General features: G+C 40.3%; 1 protein-coding gene across 14 annotated transcripts in view; it reads right to left on the reverse strand.

Annotated features, from left to right (window-relative positions):
* Window positions 1-864: 864 nt before the first annotated feature.
* LOC101155431 (neuron navigator 1) overlaps window positions 865-22,830 on the reverse strand; it is a 78,571-nt gene continuing 56,605 nt past the window's right edge. For 4 of the 14 annotated variants that reach the window (XM_011477135.3, XM_011477133.3, XM_011477142.2 and 1 more), the window contains 27 exons: window positions 21,903-22,041; window positions 19,471-19,768; window positions 15,049-15,865; window positions 14,431-14,943; window positions 13,818-13,859; window positions 13,131-13,279; window positions 12,831-13,013; window positions 12,254-12,330; window positions 12,027-12,050; window positions 11,746-11,823; window positions 10,377-10,460; window positions 8,892-9,000; window positions 8,690-8,811; window positions 8,535-8,543; window positions 7,345-7,529; window positions 7,101-7,263; window positions 6,813-7,011; window positions 6,636-6,727; window positions 6,451-6,549; window positions 6,194-6,365; window positions 5,016-5,269; window positions 4,780-4,931; window positions 4,623-4,694; window positions 4,336-4,541; window positions 4,143-4,261; window positions 3,877-4,065; window positions 865-3,158 (listed from right to left, as the gene is read on the reverse strand). In XM_011477135.3, the coding sequence (XP_011475437.1) occupies window positions 3,063-3,158; window positions 3,877-4,065; window positions 4,143-4,261; window positions 4,336-4,541; window positions 4,623-4,694; window positions 4,780-4,931; window positions 5,016-5,269; window positions 6,194-6,365; window positions 6,451-6,549; window positions 6,636-6,727; window positions 6,813-7,011; window positions 7,101-7,263; window positions 7,345-7,529; window positions 8,535-8,543; window positions 8,690-8,811; window positions 8,892-9,000; window positions 10,377-10,460; window positions 11,746-11,823; window positions 12,027-12,050; window positions 12,254-12,330; window positions 12,831-13,013; window positions 13,131-13,279; window positions 13,818-13,859; window positions 14,431-14,943; window positions 15,049-15,865; window positions 19,471-19,768; window positions 21,903-22,041 (4,642 nt within the window). In that variant the 3' untranslated portion in view covers window positions 865-3,062. The remainder of the gene's footprint in view (window positions 3,159-3,876; window positions 4,066-4,142; window positions 4,262-4,335; window positions 4,542-4,622; window positions 4,695-4,779; window positions 4,932-5,015; window positions 5,270-6,193; window positions 6,366-6,450; window positions 6,550-6,635; window positions 6,728-6,812; window positions 7,012-7,100; window positions 7,264-7,344; window positions 7,530-8,534; window positions 8,544-8,689; window positions 8,812-8,891; window positions 9,001-10,376; window positions 10,461-11,745; window positions 11,824-12,026; window positions 12,051-12,253; window positions 12,331-12,830; window positions 13,014-13,130; window positions 13,280-13,817; window positions 13,860-14,430; window positions 14,944-15,048; window positions 15,866-19,470; window positions 19,769-21,902; window positions 22,042-22,830) is intronic. The other 10 variants (XM_023956610.1, XM_023956609.1, XM_023956606.1 and 7 more) reach the window with 10 other exon arrangements.

Consider the following 22,830-nt stretch of genomic DNA (forward strand, 5'->3'; position numbering starts at 1 on the left):
TGTAACATCAAACCAAATTGATAAGAAATATCAAGGTAAGATTTAGAAAAAAAGAAAACTTAACCAAAAATATGGACACGTCTGTAGTTTTCCGAGTGAGAAGGTTTACAATGTAAAGGCATTGTATGAAGTAGCCCACATTGAGAAAGTAATTTTGAGATACATTTTTTAGAATATATAAATGTCATTTCCTCAAAGCCAATGAAGAGTCAAGTCAGCAAAATACCTTACTTTCGTACAAACGCCTGTTTACAGCAGTGTCGTTCCCAACATTAACCACTAGATGGCGTCGTGGAGAAGGATTTTAAAGATGTGTTGAGAACCTCGACGCATTTGATTCAAGCTTTAAAGTTTCCTCGTGTTCATCACTGCAACCTACAGGAGACGAATGAGCGAAGATTAATCGTTCAAACGATAAGTATTGGAAATTGCATTTTTGAGAATATTTCTTTAGTTCCACAAAGAGAACACCGGTAAGAGCACGCTAATCACGGAAACAGCTGCAGTCAAGAAACACGAGGAAGTGAGGAGTCCTCGTGACCGGAAATGGGGTGAAATCTTAAATGGGGTTATCCTAAAACTAACTTCTGCTATTCATTAAATGTGTTATAATTCAATCATTTTAATTCACAAACGCTTTTAACGGGGAATTTACATATACATTTGGTTTTTAATTATTAAAAAATACACTTCCAAAGGATAGGAATATCCCCAAGAGCATAAAAATGTTATTTGAAACATTTTCCCCTTCAAAATAAGATCTTGTTTGCAGAAAAAAACAAAAAGACTGACTATCTGACTCATTGCAAGAAACAATATAGAGTGCCATCTAGTGGATAATAAATTGTAAACAAATCACACACGTGCAAAGAATGGCATGATTTTATTATGTCCACAGCTTTATGTCACACATAGGGGAATTGATGTGGATATAGAGACATGCTGTACAACCAGTTTTAGCCAACTTTTAAGCCAAATGCTTCTTCCAGTTGGAGGAAGACAGTAAAACCAAAAGGGAAGCCCATTTTCTGCATACAGGGGCCAGCCTTGTTAGATCTACTTTTTGTGATTGTTGTCGCAGATGCAGTGACTATTTACACTGTTTACAATAGTAATGTCATGTACAAAAGAGAAAGAAAACTTTACAAATATTTGCATAAGAAAACAACATTGGTATGCTTGTAAAAACAATTAGAAGAGGAACTGTTTTTAAAAAAAAATCTTTCTCGTGGTAAGGTTTGAGCGTGGTAGGTCCTATGAAACTTTTTGATATATGACAGTGATTAGAGTCTAAAACCTGCTCCAGTTCTGCTTGTCAGTCCCAGGCACGTTCTCAATGATGTCAAATAGTTTACACTTCAAAAATGATGCAATGCACACTAGAGACCCAGACGTGCCACACATTCACTTTCACTGCAAAGGTATCTGACACTTCTTTAGTAACAGCTTATACACCTGTTAAAGGTCCAACACCCCAATCTACACACACAAGTATGGGCATCAAGATGTCAAAGTGGTATTGGAGAGGGTAAGAGAAAGTCCAGTTCCTCTAAATGGAGTCCTCCAAAGGTAAACTTGAGCAGTGACAGGCCAAACAGTTTCAGGCACAGGGAGACTTAGGCATCTTGACTCTACTTCTCAGCGCCCAAAGGAACGTAGAGGGACATCGGGATAGAATATGGCAGTCTAAGGTACTTCAAGGTCAAAGGGCACCAATCTCTGCTATCAGCAGTTTTACCTCAATAACAGTCAAAATGTGAGAAAAAAATTGCTGCAGTCTACGAATTTTCTCACAATTCTTTAGTGTGAACCGATAACGGGAAGAAGGAAGCCTCTGGATCTCAATTATGCCTAAAAACGGATCAGAATGTACATTTCTCAGATGTAATAAAGGTACCATTATCACATGATAGAAAGGAAAAAGGACAATATTTTACACCGTAAGCCTTGGTGCCAGAGAGTCTCACATCATGTGGTGTATCAAGTGTTCCTGCATGAGTTAGATGGCAATGACTCAGTACAAAACAAAAATATATTAAAAATAAGACTTTCAAAGCTGCATCTTTTTTTATGACAAGTTTGTGTGTTTTGAAGTGATCTAAACACAGAATACCCTGTATGCAAGGTCACATAAAGAAGCTAACATTGATTAGTTGTGGTGTTTCTTTGTTGGGTTTTTAAAATCTAATCTGTCCTTTACTCATTAGATCAGTAAACGAGTGATGTGGACATTTTTTTGCTTTTATCGATCCATGCACGTTCCTCATACGCTACATCCCAATATTTTTTTATTTTATTTTTTTTGTTTTTTTTTGAAAAACAACATGTCTGAGCAGAACAGAGAAAAACATTCAAGGCTGTGTTCACATCTGTGGTTGTTGGATGTGGGTGATTTTCTATGAAGCACCTTCAAAACCCAGGGGAGCACTGAGGCAGATGTGTGAGGATACTGCCACCTACAGGATTCACCCTTGAACTGCACATTCTGGTTTCACTGACATTCCCCTTTTCAATGCTCACTAACACAGCCCTCTGAAACCCAATTATTAAGAGTAGAAAATAAAGTGCATTCTAGATAATAGCTCTGTCTGTGGGGGGATGGGGTGGGGTGGGGGGGGGGTCAGACTCAGGCGAGTTAATCTCTGAAATTAAAAATGAGCCTTCAAAGAAAAACTGTGAGCACCAGTCTATGTGAGAGTTGTGGAAGATGAATATTAGGGATCAAACAGGTCATGAGCAGCAGGATTGTATAGAATACTTTGCATCATATCACCTGGGTTACCATGCACCTTTTGATTCAAAAACAGCCCATCTGGAGGAAGGAGGGAGTCTTGATTTTCCCTAATGGGATCAACAAAGCCTCCTATGAAAGCAGCTTCTTTCCTTTGTGGTGACAGTAGCACAAGTCAACCCCACATCACCATCTTTCCATTTAACGTTCAAAGTGCTCACTGAGCACTTTGAGGAGCTCATCGCCAAGTTTTTTTTAATTCTCACTGGGACAGTGCTCGTGTCTGCGACTCTTTAGAGTCTGTGGTTTCTAAGATTGATGGGATGTCATTTCAGAGAGCAGCTTGCAGAGTGGGATCCAGACTGCTTTCTCTCTCCGGAGACTCGATGTAGTTGGCCGACTCTTGCAGCTTCAGCAACATGGCCATCTGTGGAGCAGGAGGAGACAGGAAGTGAGTCACTCTCAACCATCATGTTTTGTCGTCAAGAGTTAGCTTCAACACTGCAAACGCGAAATCTATGAGGAAACTTTTGTTAAATTTAAAATATTAAAGGGGTGAATGTGTACAAAACACTCATAATGCTGAAAGTCACACACTTTATAGACACTAAAAAAAAAGTTTCTGCACGTTTCTGTCTTATTTTTTGTTTCAAAACAATGCGTAAAACGTGTAGGTTCCAGCAAAGCAGCTCAAAGGCTAGACAGTTTAAGGCGTTAATGGATTTAGGAGCCAATCAGAGACTTTTAGCATTAGTGCTTACTTTGTAGGTTGAAAAAAGATTTTTTGCTGCATTGAAAGTAATGGAAAAATACCACCAGAAAAGCTGGACAGTTTTCCAATTTAAAAAAAAAAACCATCAGTATTCCCATAATGTCTATACAAACACATGGCTTCTTTTTTGAAAATAAAAAATGTTAACTTGTGTTAATATATATAGATGTGTACTTTTTTCTTTAGAAAGTAATATGAAAACCAATTCACAATTAGAATCAAACTTTTTCAATATGGAGCCCCCAGATTTTTATCTAATTTTAGTCTATGTACAGCCCTTTGGAAACTGTTTGTTTGAGAAATGTGCTCTAGAAACAAAGTGGATTGGATTGGATTAATAAAAATGCTGCGTCTGCAAATCCATCACATTTACCAGTGGGTCTGATTCCAGTGTGCTGGGTGGAGGTGTATCTTTAGGAGGCTTCTTTTCTTCACTAATTGGACCGGTGGTGGGGGGAGGTAGGTGAAAGAGCTTGGACTGGTCCTGTTGTGCATTGGGCCAGGGGAGGGTCCCTCTCACCCACTCCACGGGATCTTCCCACGCCGCCTTATGACCGCGGACCTAAGAGGACAGAGATTCGTTTCAAGAGCTTCCTATTTTTATTCTGCTGTCATACACTGGAGGTCTTCAGTGCTCACCTTGATGCCGTCTTTAGCTCCCTCCTGTAGGTATGGTATGATGGAGTGGTTCCAGAGGTCGATGAACCACTGCCTGAACTCTGCCACTGAAACAGGACACGACAGGAAGAAGCAGGGGCCTGTGGGAGGGGACATGTTTGTTCATCCACTGACCATCATCCATTCAGCCGCCACCGTTTTCTCTGCCTCTTACCTATGAGGAAGTCTGATGTGCTGTGCTTCTCCAGAAAAGCGTGCAAGTGGTACCAGAGCTGAGGGATCCAGTCCAGAACATGAAGGAGAGCACGGCATTGTGCTGAATTCATCTCCTCGTTCTGGTAGGCCTCTACAGCTTTTCTGTGCAGGTATCTTAGAAGGAATCCGTTTGCAGGTTCCACATTGTTGGAGAACATCACCATCCTGTTCCAAGAAACATTTCAGTGCTTAATTATGAGTGAGCTCAGTGGGAGAGCAACACGAGACAGCAAGTCTGATGCTCACCGGAAGCTGAGGTGCAGTCCGTGGTTTGAGGTCATCTTCATAGGCTGGTTGGTTGTGCCGATGATATAAGGACTGAGGAAGAGCAATCTCTATTTAGCATTCACGTAAAAAAATGTTAGCATAAGTCCTGGGTGAGAGAAAACAGTCAAAGACTCACCATTTGTGATACTTGCAGGTGAGAGCTCCGTTAACAAGCTCAGTGATGGTGGCTGGATCACTTATGTCATCTATGATCACAACCAACGGTAGCTCTGCTCCACTCTCTCTGTCGACCTGGTTTGCCAGATTTGACAGGTACGACTGCAACTCCTACATGAACAAAAGTCAAATATTCATTTTGGAGGATAACAGGAGGATCGTAAGTTTCTCTAAAACACCAATCATGTGGATTACCTTCTGCGACTGCCGATGCATGTTGAATGTGACAGTACTGCTGTGACGCAGCCCGCTTGGCTCAGATGAGTCCGTCCGACTCCGCTGCAGGAGGTAGTGGGCCAGATGCTGGGCCAGATATGTCTTTCCAGTCCCGCTGGGTCCAGACAGAACTAGGCGCCTGTGCTTCATCAGCAGGGTGACGTAGTGCAGCATCATGGGCTTGGGAATCAGGGTCTCAAACACCAGAGAGTCGACACAGTTTTCTCTGAGACCTGAACAACACCGGACACAATGACGAGACATGGAGAGAAAGGTAATGTATACGGAATTTAGAGTAAGAAATGAAATTAAAGAACATCTTTTTGAAAATATGTAATGATGGCATTTTCTTTTTTTTTTAATACAGTTATCATTGAAAAGTTTGCTTGGCAACATTTCCTACATACTTTAACAGTAAGGGTGTGGAACATTATGCTGGCTGTCACTTGCATTATTTACAAAAAAATAGAAGCATATCCTTTGCACAATAATTTGGAATGTAATTTTAGTCACCATGACTTTTTACCCACAATTCCAATGCGGAAAAAAAACCCAAACACAACTTAAATTATAAATACATTTACCGTACTTCGTTTTTTTAATTTCAACATTTTTTCAGGCTAATTCAAAAACTTTGATCATCATCATTTTTTCATCCACAATCTCTGTTTAGATAAACTAAACTAAATGTCAAAGGAAAGCTACCAGAATTCAAGTTAATGCCATGTGCATAGCACATAATTTCTGTTTTTACTCATAACATTAGTTTGGGTTGTTGTTGTTTCTCTTTCGGCTTTTCCCATCAGGGGTCGCCACAGCGAACAAGTCGCATGGTTTACTTGGCAATGTTTTACGCCGGATGCCCTTCCTGACGCAACCCTCTCAAAGCAACCGGGCTTGGGTATTTGATCTTTATTAATTGCAATTTTGACTGTCAGCAACCTCCACAACACTCTTTAAAGGCCCAAAAACCAAAAAATAAAATATTGGAAGCACTAATTCCTGGTTTTATTAACAGATTTGTTTATTTTTTCAGCATTTATTAGCATATTTATATAATCATGTGCATTTCAGCAGATGTTGTCCTTCATATTAGCTTAGGTTTTAAAGAAGTGAGAGACTGAGCATCGTCTGGGGTTTGTTTGTGTGCTACTAACCTTTTAAAGTGACTAGAATTTGAGTGGGAGTATGACCGAGGCACTGATAAGGTGTAGTCTGGGGTTTTTCCTCTCCTATCACTCTGTGCTCTCCATGGGCCAGCTGGTACATGTGCAATGAGTCAGCAGTCAAACCAAGACTTGCTGTAGGGTCCACTTGGTTCAAATAATCCTAAAAAAATAAAAAAAAGCAGAACTTGAGTTACTGAATCAGACAAAAGTTAGATTGTGCAAAAAAAAGGTAAGATTAGATGTACTTTGAAGGTTCTTGAGATAAGGGAGTCAAGAGAGGCCCAGTCAGTCCGGGAACTGATCGGAACCGAGCCCAGGTAGAACTGCAGCTGCCGAGTCTTGTCCTACCAGGACAAATATTTGCTCTTAACATAAACATAAAATCCTTATGATTTTATATTTTTTTATTTCAGCATTCATGGGCACGTACCTCTATTTGATCTCCAACACAGACCAGAACTTTTGCCCTCTGCCCTCCACCCTGCTGAGAAGTCGGACTTGGCAAATCTGCTAAAGAACCATCTAATGGATGGCAGAAGGCAATGAATGGTTACAAAATGCAGAGCTGGGTGATCGAAACGTGAAAGAAGGTTGCTTTAGTCCTCACCTGGATCTTTACAATCATTCAAACTTAAACTGAAGGATTTGGTGAGCGACATGCTCATCATCTGCCTTGTTGAGGGCCCCAGCAGAGAGGCCAGGCCTGAAGGTTGGGAGGTGGAAGAGGTGGGACCAGAGCCGGGCAGCTGGAGCTGACTTCCTGTTTTCAAGTTATCGTTTTCTGCCTTGAGATTCTCCACGGTTGACTAAAGTTCAAGCAGATTGAAGCTTTGACTAAAGTTGTCCTGACAGAACAAACAAATTAAAGGTGAACACCAAACACAAGAAAACAAACCTGCATGTTGTTCATGGCTTCCCGGAGCTGCTCCAGCTGATGTGCGGAGCTTAAGGCCTCAAGTCGGATATCTGTGAGTTTCCGTTCTTTCTCCAGGAGCTCTGAGCGTAGCTCTGACATTGCGTTGTCTCCGCTGTCCCCCTCATCTGCTGTTTCCATGATTCTGGAAAGACCAAGTGGAATCCTTACATATAAACACTGACAGAATTCATTTAACATTCTTTCCTCCTGTCAGTGTACTTACACTGAGGAGGTAGTGGAGCCTGATGTTTTAAGGGATGAAGCTGCATTTTCATCTGCTTCAACTACTTCGTGAGTCATCTTTGGGGAGTTGGGAGCTGAAGAGTCCGGCGTGGTGATTTCCTCAATGTCTGAGTAGGTTTTGGAGCCTTTCTTAATGCTGAAAGCCTTGTTAAAGGAGCTCCTCAGCTATTAAAAACAGAAAAGAATTCTATAAAATGCTCATTTTCAAACCACCATGCAACGTATAGGTTGAAATCAAAGTTAGAAAGGTTAACACATGCTTGGTAATAAAGGAATAGTTCTTCATTTTGTTTTCAGCACTCATAACATTTTACTTTCTGCAAAGGGAATCATTGGGAAATCATTTTTGATCTGTGTTTCCTTATGCTATCTTACTGTATTCTTTGTCCCTGTTTTATTTGGTACTTCTTTTTTCAAACTCTTTACAATAAGTAAGAATGTGCATGTATATTTATCTTGATAGAAATCTGTACTTCCTGTTGGATGGATTCCAGATGTCATTTAAATGATTGCATGATAAAATGTTTTATTCTTATTTAAAACATATTTGCACTTATAATCCTATTTGCAATGTTAAAGTGTTGAGGAGTTTTGAACACATTTAAGTCATTTCCTAAAAAAAAACAAGAAATTTGTGTTTCATCTTATAATCAAATTTCCCTTTGATCACTTTTCATTTTTGAAAAATGGAAAAACAATATTTTTCTTTTTTATTGTATTTGAGTATTGACTAAAACTGGAAACCAAAATGAAATGTCTCAAATGCATAAAGGAAGGTGGGATCACAGTGGTACAATAGCTACAAATAATTACAATCCCCTGTGTAAAATTTGAACAATTTTATCAAAATGATCAACTATTCCTTTAAATTTCCAGTCATTTCATGTAGAACCAACTGTTGTACCTGTAACTGTTAACATCCATGCAGGTTATAGAACAGGTAAACATAACATATAAAGAGAAAATAAGCCGTAAATCTTTGATTTGTGGAAAGCCATGTCTGCTGTTTGCCACTGAAACTCAAAAACAGCCATATGAGGCATGAGAACTGACAGCCAATCAGTGCAGTAAGAGGTCAATCAGCAGAGATGGAGGGATGTGGAGCGGTACTGGATGATAATTATGTCATGTAACAGAAAATGAAAGAAGCTGCACAGTGACGGCGCTCACCTCAAAGACCTGAAACAGTAAAATAACAACAAAGAGGAGGGAAAGACCGGTCACAGCGTATCCGTGCTGCTTTGCTATTTTCATGGCAGATAATAAGCAAACAAACACCAGGCAGTGAGGACAAAGCATTACTTCAAAAGTCCATTTGCACTTACCCAGCTCTTCTTTTTCTTCTTCTTGGCATCTTGATCCTTTAAGCTTCCCACACTTGACATACTCGTCAGGCTGTTTAAGCTCGATATGCTCTCACATGAGTTCTGTCGTCGAATCCGCAGATCTAGAGGATTATAAACTAGATGTCGGTAACTGATGCTTGAAAATAGAAAGAAAAATGTGATATGTGGATATTGTTCAGACCTTTCATGTTTTCTGGATTGTTTAGGGCGCCATGAATGACAGCCTGGGCTTCCTCGTTCTTGGCTTTCATGGCCTCGATGGTCTCACGCAATTCCATCAACTCGGAATCCTGCGTGAACACTTTGTATTTGTAAAAAGCAGCCAATGCAGCAGCACTTTCAGCATCATTTTACGAGTCAGAGGAGCATCACTACAATCAGCAGCACGACTAAAAAAAGGTATTTTCTGCAGTCGAGGCAAAAATAAAAGAGAAGAAATAAGCCTGCTGCAAAAACAGCAGGTTGCTAACCCTAATCCAGTAATTGGTATTCATGACTTAAACATATATTATATATTTAAAATCATCTGTATAGAACATAGGGGATCATAGATTATTTATATATATATATATATTTACACATACATATATGTTATGTTATGCCTCTGCTCTGACTGTCTTAAGAGGCCATGATTTCTACCTTCATGGAACAGCGTGCACATGAGATTTCTGAGAAGGTTACAGAGCTCAAAGAGGATAAAATCTGCATTCACTGAAGGCAAGTTTCGGTGAATTTGATTAGATTCTGGGCAGCCATTAGGAGCTGACAGAGAGGCATGTTGTCTGTTTGTTTGATCAGACATCACATGCTCCATGGTGTTCTGACCCATCTTCAGTGTCACTGTGTGTGCAGAGGGCAGCCAGAGGAGAAACTCCCACAGTGAGTCAGACATTCAGAATTTTGTTGAAAAAAATAAAAAAGACAAACAGTTTAGCAGTGTGGTACATAAGAAAATATTGGACTATTTAATTGATTTGTCTAGTTGATCAAAATAGTAAAAGAAAACCACCCTGTTACTTGATTCTTTAGTCAACTTAATGAGCTCAAGTGCTTTCTGGATTCTACTGCTCCTCAAAAGTCAGCAAAAGGACAACGAGTACAAAACAACAGAGTCACTCTATGATGCTGTTCATCTGCTAAAGTCAATTTCACTTTTCTTTAAATGGAGCCCCCCTGTTTCACCTCCTCAAAGTTAAAGTCTGCTTCAGGCTACAGGTCAGTGCGCTGGCACTCACAACAAAGGCTTTTCTGGAGCGGCCTAGACAGGGCTTTCAGAGGGAGCAGCAAAGCATAAAGGACTTAGAAAGACTCCTCACATGTGCTACCACTCCATCATACACACACTAAATTCTGCCTGAGGCCCTCATCAGTTCTATGACAACAAAAAAGACAGAACATTGTAGGAATGTTGCCTTGAGTACAAGTGCAAATCCTGTGACTAACACTGGATAGTTTTTCTGTCCTCCTTTCATACCAACTCACCTCATAATTCTGCTCTCTGGGCCTCTAACATACAATCAGCTCCTGCCGCAGGCTGTGATCAAAGTTACCACATGCTATGCTATGTTGGCTCTCAGCTGGCTGCACTTAGGTCGGGCATGATGTTGGAATGCAGCTGGAAGCGGGATTTATATATTTGTGTTTAAGTGTGAGCTTGTGATCGCACCTTCTGTTCGTGACTCATTGACAGACTCTGCAGTCGACTTGTCATCAGCGCCAAACTTTGCTCAAAGGCAGCTACGAGGTTTGCCTGTCATAAAAAAAAGAAACAAAATTCAGTACATCCTCCAATATCCTTTTCTGCAACCGAACTTTTTAGTGATCATTCAATTTCATAAACACAAACACATCTGATTCTAAAGACTCATACATAGAGACATAAATATATAAAAATGCTAAAAGAAAACAACAAGGTTAACCAGTTCAACAATCCTTTTCATATATTTGTTTTAAATTGTTCTTGTTTAGCTTTTAGTTTTTATGTTTACATCATAAAAGTGTGTTCTGTGCTCATGATTTTTAGTTTATTTGTTCATGTAGCAAGGATCTAGGTCAGCTTTTCATTGTTTTTGAGTGCTAGATAAATACAATTTGATGGATTGTTTGAAATTGATAAAAGAGATTGAGTCTTATGGGTTGGAAAAGAACTCAGGACAATAACTAATATTTCATCAAAAAAATATATTTCATTTGTATGCCAAAGGTAATATATTATCATCTGCATGCATATTGTTTACTATAAAAGGCTTAAGAATAACATGGTATAGACCCTTTAAGTAAAATTAGTTAATTGTGGTAAATGTATAAAACCACAATAATAAAACTGACAGGAGACATATAGAACAAACAAGTGTGTGAGCAGCATAGCTACAGGTGGCTTTGGGGAGACGCTTAGGCTTGCCCAGCTGGAACAAAAATGTGGCCGAGACTCTGTACAAATGATCTGTGACTGACATCTCGCTTGAGGAACTTCAAATCGTCAAGCGTCTGTTCATTCTAAAGGAAGAGGTTGTTGCTATGAGTGAAAGAAGTGGCTCTCATGCATTGCAAGAACGTTTTTGCAGCAGGCCATGACATACACTTCTTTAAAACATTATTATTCTGGGTCCAAATACTACAAACAGAATAAAATAAAAATCAATAAAAAAAAGCACCCATGGATTGTTCATAAAGTACTGCTTCCACCATGAGTATTATTTACTTTCACCTGAAGGTATTGGTCAAATGAATCACAGAGTCAAGTTAAGGGGAAAATCCACACCTTATATGGTCATTTGCCTCAAAGGGGAAATGCAGCATTTTGTGGCTTTAGATAAAGTGGTAAAACGCCCCTAAGCAGAATCTGAAGCATCATTAAGTTTTAGCTAGTCATCTACAAACTTCACACCCTTCTGTTGACGATAAAGGGCTGTAAAGAACAAAGCAAATTCATCGAGTTTTGGGGATCTCGTTTTTTTTCTTCAAAATGTTCTTGCAGATACTGACAGTTAAAGGAAAAGAGCAGTTATCATTTTGTGAGCGCTAATGATACACACATTTGCTGTCAGCTGGCTGGTCAGGCTCGACACCTTGTCCTGCGACGATTCCAACTCTCTCCTCAACTTTCGGATTTGCTGTAAGACACAACCAAAGTGCTGCATCATAAAATATAAAAAAATGGTCACAGTTGAAAATGTCTGGTATATAAATAAATGGTGCTCATGAAATGAATCACAGACGTTTTCTATGACAGACAACAGAGATGAGTGTGATGGATGAATGGAAAAAAGCAGATGAAAAAAAAGAGAAATAGGGCCACAGAATGGACAATTCTTACCTCTCCCTGAATCCTTTCCTCGGCCTTAGAAAGAAAAAGGGGAAAAAAGTCAAGGTATTAGATGAAGAAAGAATAGGAAAAGAGAGATGAAAAAAAGATATGAGACCAATAGGTTGTCTGAGATAGTATTAAAAGATCTGAGCAAAACACAAGGAAGGAACCACTGTATACCGGTACACAAATTCACAAACGCACCACACGGATCCGCCGATTGTTATTGTATCTACCTGAATCTGCATGCTGTCCACACTCACCGAGGAGTAACTTGACGCATTGGATGCCAAGGAGAGCACGGATCCATGAACTGGGAAGGAAAAATCACATATTTAATAAAGAATTCCATTTGTCGCCAGTAGGCAGCTCAACACAGAAAGAGTAGCACACACACACAAAAAGTACAAATGAAATGTATGAAAAACAAAAAAATAGGATTAGCAAGAGGATGTTGGCTTCTTGGAGCCAGCATTTGCTTCCCATTTGGAATGTGAGGGGAAGTGGGTCACTCAGTCCAGTTTTCTTATACAGTCAATGATTTTAACCAACACAGGTCCAGATGGCAGCCATTTAAACACAGGTGGAAAACAGATAAGGACCCTCTGGGTTCATTTTTGCAGACTGTCACAAAATAATCTAAGATTTAGACGTAGATATTTAGACTTAAGAAACAGCTTAAGTCTAAATATCTTTGATGATTTTTCCTTAAGGATTTGTCTGTGTTGGATGAGAATGAATAAGTATCTCTTTAGAACAGACGGGACAGAACTTCACAGAGCACAACGCCAGTGCTAATATCTGGAGATATACCGTCATCATTGGGTTCCCTATCCCTGAAGGATCCAGAGCGAACCATACCCATGCTGCGTGGACGTTCACTCAGCGACAGTGAGCTGCCCAGCGGTGACGCACCATAAAGTTCCACGGTGGGGTCGGGTGCTGGAATACTGTTGGACCGAGTCATCCTGGGAGGTCCACCAACAGGGCTGGACACTGTGAGGGCAGCAGAGAGCCATCAGCCAAAATATATAAAACAACTGAAAAAGGATGGTGTGTTGTGAGTGCCTTTATAGGGAGCATCCTTCGCTGTTTGAATGCACAGATACACACCCATACTGATCTTTGAGGTGCGGGGTAGGGAGGTGGGGGAAGACAGTAATGGAAGAGTAAGTGAGTCGGTCATACTGAGAACAGTATGGGAGTGCCTCCTTTCTCCTTTCTCCTTCCCTTCCTCCTCAGCCAGGGAGGAGCCGTTGAAACTGCAGACAGAGGGGACTGAGTCAGCATTATTAATATTAAAGGTAAGTGTTTACCAGTCTTACTTAACTGGTCTGAAAATATAAACAGGTTGCAAATGGAAAACAATTTCAAACATTTTTGATGGGTAAGGGACAGAAACAGTTTGGTGATCAGTGTCAAATTCACAAAAAAAAACCACGTGTCATCTACACATGATTTAAGCAAAAGTTGTGCCACAGTTGCATCTATTTTTGTCTCAGAGAAGCCGATACGCTGTGCTCTGTTTTTTTTTAAATATTTTTTTACATCTGACTTAAACTAAAATAGTGCTTTTACAAGTTTCTTTCAACCATCTCAAGTGAACAAAAAAATTGAATCAGAGAAGTATCCGTAGCATCGATTTCCTGTCTATTGTGGCAAACCTAACAGAATCAGTGGGGAAAAACTAGAAATTCCTACTTTTCCTTCTGTTGACTGCCTTCCTTAGTGTCGACTTAAACATAGAAGCTTCAAAGTGGGCCTCTTTTAAAATGTAGCTTTATCTGAACACCCACATACCTTAATCCCTTCTTTGGCAGTGTATTCCTGTCCCTTTGTGAACTGTGGAAAAGAAACAAGGGCATTAGTTAAGCACAACTGCAGGCACTCATTTAAGTCTCATGAACATGCCGCAGGCACAAAGATGCACACTAACGCTGGTGTCAGCCGGTAATTATGACTTCAGGCTGGTACAGACCTATAAAAAGCGGCTCTGAGTAACATTAGCTTTAACCCATCGGGATGTGGTTCAGATTTTGAAGAAAGCCATGCTTTTCCTTGATTTAAAAAAACATTTTAAAAGCACTTTTTAATTAAAATGTTCTTTGGCGTTACTAAACCTAAAATAAACTACTCTACAATCCTAAATATTTTTATTTTTCTTGAATACTTAATTTTTTAAAACAAATGTTATTGGTCTGGACTTTTATCATAAAATGCAGGGATAATGAGGTATAACAAAGCAAGTGACACAAGTATTGCCTGATTTTGTGGAGCAAAAAAATAATTCAGTTCCTCGGCTAACCAGAAGAGAGCGCTACTCGGCTGTTTTGGATGTGTACTTAAGCTCCATTTGGGTCACTGAGCAATACAAGTGTGATTTAGATTGATGTGTCAGGAGAACTGAACTGACCTGTCTATGACGGTCGATGAAACTTTGCCTTCACAGCTCCAGCTTGAAGCAGGGTCTCTGTCTTCCTGTAAAGCTTTGTCTCTGGACTCAAAGCTGGTGTAACCTCTCACCAAATTGTCCCTACCTCTATCCTTATCTCTCTCCTGGGACTGTGGGGCCAGACTCATCTGGAGAGGCAGAGACTCCATACTTCGATGCAGCCCAGACATTCGAGGGTAGAGAAGTGGAGAGGTTCTCTCTTCATTTTCTTCAACCCCAAGAGAAGTGGCCTGCCTTGGCCCTAGACCTATACTTTTGCTGGAGAAGCAGGCTGAGGAGTTCACGTTAAGTAAAGGGGCGGGGCTGGGGGTCAGGCAAGAGCTGACTGCTGAGTTTGAGAGGTCTTGAAGTTTGGAGTAGGGAGGGATCTTCGGAGGCAGAGCGTCTTGTACCTCGGACTCCAGGTTGTTAGAGTTCAACTTGTCAAGCTGGGCTATGGATGGAGGCTTCACTAAGCTGCGCACCCCAGATACTCTGAAATAACACAAAGATAATGCATGATTTATTTACTCAGTGCAAGGAAGCAGCTATGCAGTAATTTGCTAGTGTTTGTAGAAAGTAGGGCATGTATTTCCATACCTGTGTGTGCTGGGTGAGGACACGTCCATCCCCTTGCTGCCAGGAGGTCTCAGGCTCAGCTTCACACTGTTCTCTGATGGGGTTTGAGCAGGACCTCCCTTCAGAGACCCACTTCCACACTCCGAGTCAGATACAGCTGCTTTAGCTTTGGCTCTTTCTTTCTCCTTCTCTCTATCTGTCTGATTAACAGGACTAGGACTCGAGATGCCACGCCCCACTGCCTTACTAAACCCTGTTCCAGAGGGAAGCCCTGAGGCAGGCTCCTTGAGCCTCGAGCCCTGCTGTGTTACTGTGGAAGGTTTGATGAGGCCAGAGCTTGTGTCCATGGTGCTGATTGGCCGAGCTGAGCTTGGCCGAGTCAGTGTCAGGGTGCTCGTCTTTGCCGGCCGAGGAAGAGAGCGGTATTGGAGAGAAGTTCTAGCACTTGGAGACAGAAACCCAGTGTGATCGGTGTTTGAAACATCTAAACTCGTCTTACGTCCTGCACTTCCTACACTTGGTTTAATGGGGATGCCAGATGTTTTAGGGGTCTTCCCAGCACTTGCTGAGCCAATGGGTATGGAGCTGACACTTGTGCTTGTAATGGTGGGCACGGTGACGTTGTTTGTGCCATTGCTGGTAGCTGAAGTGGGCCTCTTGAAGCCAAAGTTTCCACCATTGGAGGACTTGGCTAGTCCGGTGGGAGGTTTCCGGTGCTCACTAGCTCCAGTGCTGTTCCGTTGTTCTTTACCAGCGTCAGAGGAGGAACGTTGAAGTCCTGAAGCCTTCACTGATAAACGAGATTTATCCATGGGCTTCCCATCTGACTTGACGGTACCTGCAGTAGAAAACACTTGTGGTAAGTTTGGGCAGTAATGGAAGTACTTCATGTGTTTGATGAAAACAGAGACTAATCCACCCAAACTATGACACAACATCTAATCTAAACACCTACAAAGTCTGTCTGACTTACAGCTGCTAAAAACAAGTACAGTCTGGCTAGACTAATGCTTGATAGAAAAGACTCAGCCTCAGTCACACAATGTTATCATGCAGTTACTCCCCTTTTCCATGCTGATGAGCGAGACATTTTTTTCCAGCAAAGTTTCAGCTTTCGGGGCTGGGATGACCGTGCCTGGAAAAGTGGTGTTTGTGTTGAGAGGCTTTTTTTTGTGGACACAAAACAGTCTATCAGAATTTCTTCACTCTTAAAGAGTAAGAGGACCCAGGCCGTCAGTGGAATGGCCTGGTAGAATTTGGTGATTTAACTCCCCTCTGAACCTTTATTCAACGTGTAAGTTAATTAGTTATGAGAATAGTGAATAGTTGGGCGTATGTGTTCTAGTTTGAGAATTTCCAACTCAAGCCAACACTACTCGCTCCTCTCATTTGTGTCAAATTAGACTTAAGTTAGATTTATATTAGAGAGCATTAACAGAGTGAAAGCTGCTGAATGAGACCTACCAGTGTGCCGGGGACATCTGGAGTCACTTATGACTATTTTAGAATCCACAAAGAGACACACACAAACACCTTTAGGGAGACTTGCACAATTGCCCTAAAGCACACGCATTTTTCAATGACTGGATCCTGCAGGAATGTGATAGTGACAACAGATTATACCCGCTTCTTCTGTAAACGTAAAAACTGGGCTTACACATAAAGTCATAAACTCAATTTAGTGTGTAATCACAAAGTAATCTATTCCAAGTGTGTTAAAGACTCTTGCCGATGCAACTGACAGATGGAACTGGACACATGAAACAGTTTTGACGTAAATAGGGGCTGATCACTGACACTTTATGGTTAGTTTAAAGCTTAGCAGAACATATGGAAGAACAATGACTTCAAAAAGAGTCATAGCAAATCCAACATTCATGGAGGTCAAATAAGTTACTGGATGGAGCTTTTCCTTTTTAACCATTATTCAACTTTTCTCTTCCACGTTAGCCTTCTGTTAAAAGCTAACATGGTAAAGAGGAGATCAATTTGAACATTAAAGAAGAATTTAAAGTGTATTACATCTAAAGAAAAACATTTTTAGCTCTCGCACCTTTCAGTTCCCCAAGAATAGAAAAAAAAAAAAATAACACCAATGCTTTCCTCTTTCACCATCAAAAAGCAGGGTACGTATTTTGCTATTAAGTTACAGTATCTGCGTTTTTCCTTGTGCCTGAGCGTTTGGTAAAAATGATCTGTGAAAGTGTTGATTGCGTCCACATGTGGCTTTTGTGGACAGAGATGAAACTCATATCTAATCTCAGTCTGCAGCTTCGTTCTGACATAATGACAAACATCTGCAGTTCTCCAGCGCCGACATTAAGGAAAACATACAAAAACATCAAACCTCATTACTGCTTTCTAAACAAAGATTCCCAGTTCCTCAGCGGCAGTAATGAGCTCAGCTGTTCAACAGGAAACAGAAGCAAGTTCACAGCAAGAAAAATAAGACAAATCAGAATTTAAATAACTGTGGTTCTAAAGATTTACAAACTTTTATGAGATCATAACTAAGAAAATCTAAATTTGGGGATTTTTTTTTTTTGCTGGCCTTTAAGTGGATTTTATGCGTTGCAGAGGTGGAACTGTGAAACTGTAGTGGAAGAATGCAGGTTCGGTTCCCGCCTTGCCCGCCCATGTGTCGAAGCGTCCTTGAGGAAGACACTGAATCCCACATTGCTCCTGGTGGTTACAGATTGGCGCCAGTGTTCGGAAGCAGGTCAATGTGTGAATGTGTGTGAGCGTGACTGTAAAGGGCTTTCTGTAGTAAAGTACCATGTAAGTATACACTATTTAACATTTGATCAATTTAGCGTTTCAGGTTCAACTAAAGCTCATAATGGGAAAATTTTACATTCAAAAACACATGGTTAAATTAACAAAGGCTAAATGTGTATGTGCAAACTCTCTCTGCACTGGCTCCCTGTACCTCAAAGAATAGACTTCAAAGCAGCTCTGCTTGTGTACAAGTCTCTCCATGGCCGCGTACCAAAGTACATCTCTGACATGTTAGTGCCATATGAACCATCTCGTACTCTGAGGACCTCAGGGACCGGCCTCCTGTTGATTCCCAGAGTCAGAACTAAACAAATTACTCCATGCCAACAGTTCCACCCACAACTCTGAAGCAAATTTCTAATGAACTTCTGCCGCTCTACAGAAACTATGTCCTAGAAAATGACATTTTTTTTTGCCTGAAAATGGCAGTATCATAATTAAAACACCACTAGAAATGCTTTTACAACAGATCAAAAGATGATCGGAAAGAGATTTTAACAAAATATTTCTTTGCTTGCTCTAAGAAGACGAAAGTTGGTTTTCTTATGATCTGTACTGAATGGGGAAGACTTGAATGTAGAAAAGAAGCAAGAAATACACAGATCCAGTGCAACTCAGTAAAACAGTTGCTGTGGTTTGTGGTTTGAGTCGACCCCCATGAGTGGTTACAATTATAGAGTGATGCACATCACCCTCTGGTGTGGTCCATACGGAGGGTCTGCATTGGTTGCTGGATCAATTTAAAGTTGAGCCATAAATCTTGCGAAAAAGCTTTGGCGTCTTGTGTCAAAATTCATGAGCCGCCCCACGGCAGTGCACAAAAACAAAAACTCAAGCTGTTTTCACTTTACTCCGATTTCTGATTAAATGCGGTCGCAGACTAGGTGGTAGATTATGTAGGCATGATGGCGGATTCACACTGCTGCCATTAATAACAATTACAACCTGGCACACAGATCACAAGCGGCTTCCACACACTTGCTTGGCATATCTGTCATTTTAACAGCTGGCAATGCAAACACGGGACAGTCCCACAGAACAGTCACTGTTTAAACAGATCCTGCCTATCTGGACTGGCACACAACTTCACTTATATTTTTTTGTGTCTATGGTTGTGTGTGAGTGTGTGCTTGTGTAAACAGCACACAGATGGTGTGCTTAAAAGGCAGCTGCACAACCCTCGTCATTGTGCTGTGAGTGTGTGTAAGATAGTGTGTGCACTGTGACGGATGACATTCTTCAAGGCTGGCCCAACCTTTGACAGTCTTGTACACATGCTAGCATATTATAGGTTAAATGTACAGCGTTTAAAGGCTTCTATAAATGATTTTAAATGAAAACAAAGGTACTGCCACAGGGAGAGAAAACAGAGATGGGCTGCCTGTGTGTGGCTTGCAGGAAGGGTGTGTGGGTGGCGATGGGCATTTGATACATGGCACTGCTTTCTAAGGCTTAGAGTGTGGGCTGCAGCTGTGGATGAATGTGCTTGACTAAGAAAGAAAGAGTTTGTGTGAAACTTTGTGACACAGCCAGAATAAAGGGAACATTAGGGGTAAAGTGTGTCCATCTCTTTAGAGTATCGAACCACCTTCAGTAGCTTCAGTGCAGAGAAATAGTAAACATCTTGGTGTCTGTGGATGTTTTTGTGTGTATTTTGGAACTAACCAGCCACTTTGAGCCCAGTTTGAGACGTATGGGTAATCGGTGACGTGACTCCTACGGGTGGGTTTCTTCCTTTCTTCAACCCAAGACCCACTGTCTGGGGTCTCTTCAGTTCACCTTTCCCTCCTTCCAGCTTGTCCCCTTGGGGCCTGGTTTTCTTCCACGTACTGCCAGATTCAGACTTCAGACTTCTTGTGTCATAGGAGCCGCTGGTTTCGCTCTTAGAGCCAGACTTATTTTCATAAGAGTCCCAGGACAGACCACTTTCGACTAATGATCTCTTCTCTGCATCTGTGCGCATCTGCAGAAAGAAAACACACATTTATGCAAAACCTGCAAAAGAACTTACACAAACAAATGTGTAAAACTGGAGAAAATTAAACTGCATTTAGATGTTTCTAGTAGGCATTTTGGTTGAAATATGTGTAGTTCTGACATTATTTTAAGAATGTTAATTGTTAATTTTTATGTAGTTATCAAACATAGGAGAATACCAAGAACAAAAGTTTTCTCTGACAGCAACGTCCTCCAATCTAAAGACAAACAAATGAGCAAAAACCATAAGCTCAAATAACTGCTAGTGCCATTTAAGTCCTAATTTCTGTCTCTGACTAGCATAAATATTTTTCTTCTGTTACAGAGAAAGGCCTTTGCTCCCAATTTTCACTGCTCTAGCTTACTGATAGCAATTTTAACAAAATTTTAACAACACTGTTGTTGATATGAGTTCCAAAAGTAAACAAAAGTTGAAAAACAAAGGGACAAATTGCTATAAACCAGCAACATTAAGAGAATACGGCCATCAGAAAATGCCAGTAGCAGCTCACTTGGTTTCACAGGTTAGGGATGATGGTAATACTTCAACCTTCTCATTTGGAAAACTATAAATAGAAATTCCAGCCTTTGAACACAAATTTACAATAGCCTATAGAAGCTTTTTTTATTCATAACTTTTGTTTATTTTTGCAAAGATGCACTTTAGATCAATGCATAATCTTTGTACATTCAAACAGACAAAACATAATTAGTTCTAAGAAGATCTATCAAAACTAATATGGAAGATTCCTTCTGTTTGTGGCCGACAGATTTGCGTGTGTATTTTTTGAGTGTGTCTGTAGATGCAATTCCTTTTTTTTTACTTAATCCAATAGATCCCACTGGCATGTTTACATGGCATGAAGTTGAGTTTTCCATGTGTTATTTTAAAAACCTGTGTCCAGCAAAGCTTTTGTCCATTGACCACAATATCCCTACGAGGCACCTTAAAATCCACACATATCTGTTTTGATTCTCAAAACAAAATGAAAAACAAAAGAAAAAAGGAAGCTACAGAATGATGCGGAGACAAGACAAAAGCTTTTGTGAGAACGTGGAGCCTTGTGTACAACAGTATGTGGGATACACTGGTGTGATGCTAGGTTGCTATGGTAATTGTGCCACAGGGTGTAATGGTTGCTATGACTTCAGCAAATGGGTTTGGTGGGAGGCAACACGGTTCTTCCGGCTCACTAGCTGGGGTGCAGGACTGCAGATGGCCCTGTGTGTGTGTGTGTGGGTGTGTGTGTGTGTGCGTGTGTGTGTGTGTTTGAGGGTGTGTGCGTGGGTGTGTGTATTTGTGCATGTGTGCACAGATGGCTCAGCTGAACCTCTACTTCAGTAAATGTGGAGAGACAAAGACCCCTTCTCTCAGCATCCCTGTGCTTCAGTTGCCATGGTTACACCATTTCTCTTTCTGTGTCTAGCGCAGTCTCTCCATTTAAAACCTACCACATTAGTTCCATACATCCCACAGCAGAGGTGTGACCTAAATTAGGCACTCTTAGACAACAAGCACTTGCCTACACACTCATACAATTTAGATCAAAGCAGTGCAGATGGATCTTAAAAATGTTCAAGTGGAGAAGACAAAAAGAATTTAGGCTACAAAGACTAAAGTCCTCTAATCTTATTATCTGAAAATTTTGAGACCTCAGTAATTATGCATAAACATGCACACCATTCATTATTTATTGTAAGATCAAATATAATTACCTGGGACAATAATTTGAGTGAGTCAAAACAATTGCAACTAATAAATCGTAACTAGGTTGAAATCATCTGGGGTTTTTTTTTGTTCTCACTATTGCCACTGGAACAAATGGCAACAATCACTTTATGGATTCACAAAATCCCCAAACTTAATCAGTAGACGCCGAAGCAAGCACATGAAACTGCTACAAGTGTTATGTGAGTTTGGATTATTTGTTCTTTTGCAGCCTTATATGTCACTTAAAAAAAAACTTTAAAAAAAAAACTTTAACTTTGAAAAGAAATGTATATTGAAAGTAGCCGACTAAAAAGTTAGCTCATCATTATTAGACACCTGTATGTAGGATTTTGTGTAGAAATTAAATACTGTGGTATCTGTATTCCCTGTTTTTGTGTCTGTAACTTACCACAATAGTTGAGCTTCTGCGGGAGCCAATGGGAGTGGTTGGAAGGGAGTTGAGAGTTGGACTTGTGTTGAACTCCTCAGAGCTCAGGTTGTCTGAACCGTCACTCAACCCACTACTGATGGAACTGCTCTCATCCCAGCTGAAGTTAAACAAAAAAAAGAGCAAAAGTCGAGAATTTATCACCTCGTAAAGACACACGGTACATTCACATTTTTTGTCAAAACAATTGAGAACATGCTTAGACTGAACCCAGCAAATATTAGAGAGCAGACAAATTTAAAATAATATTCATTTAGATAAAATGAAGTAAAAGGCTTAAAGTTACCTGCATAGAATACTAGCTGGAGAACAATGCATCTACATTTTGCAACTTGTGCAAAGTGTTAAATGTTATACAGTTTAACCTTTTGATCAATACTAGCTCATTTAAAACATTATGCACAGATTCTACATGAATCGTGTGCTATTGAGACTATTTCATAAATTTAAAACTTGTAAATTAGGCATAAAATATTTTATTTTGTAAATTTGATTTCTGTCCAAAGTCCTTACCCCTTTGGCAAATTTTATTTAAATAAGCATACAAATTTGTCAATGGGGTAAGAACTATTAACTTACCGGTACTAAGGATTCTTATTTTAAGAAAAAATATTCTGGTCACACGTTTTTTTTTAAACTAAGGTTATTTTGCTATCAAAAAATGTTCTTGATAAGACAAAATAAGACATTTTGCTTAAAGCTTTTTTTAAGCTTCTGATTTTGCAGTGCACATTCCAAAGCTCTTTTAGCTCATTTGCTATCTACATGGTTCCTGTTTGTTTCTCAATGAAATATTCAGACTTTCAGAGAAAAGTCTGCTCCAAAACCCACAATTTTGACTCTGCAGAATGAAATTTAAACCACTCAGGGCATAATCTCATCCATCCCT

The sequence above is a fragment of the Oryzias latipes genome, chromosome 7, assembly GCF_002234675.1.
Source record: "Oryzias latipes chromosome 7, ASM223467v1".
Taxonomy (NCBI): Eukaryota; Metazoa; Chordata; class Actinopteri; order Beloniformes; family Adrianichthyidae; genus Oryzias; species Oryzias latipes.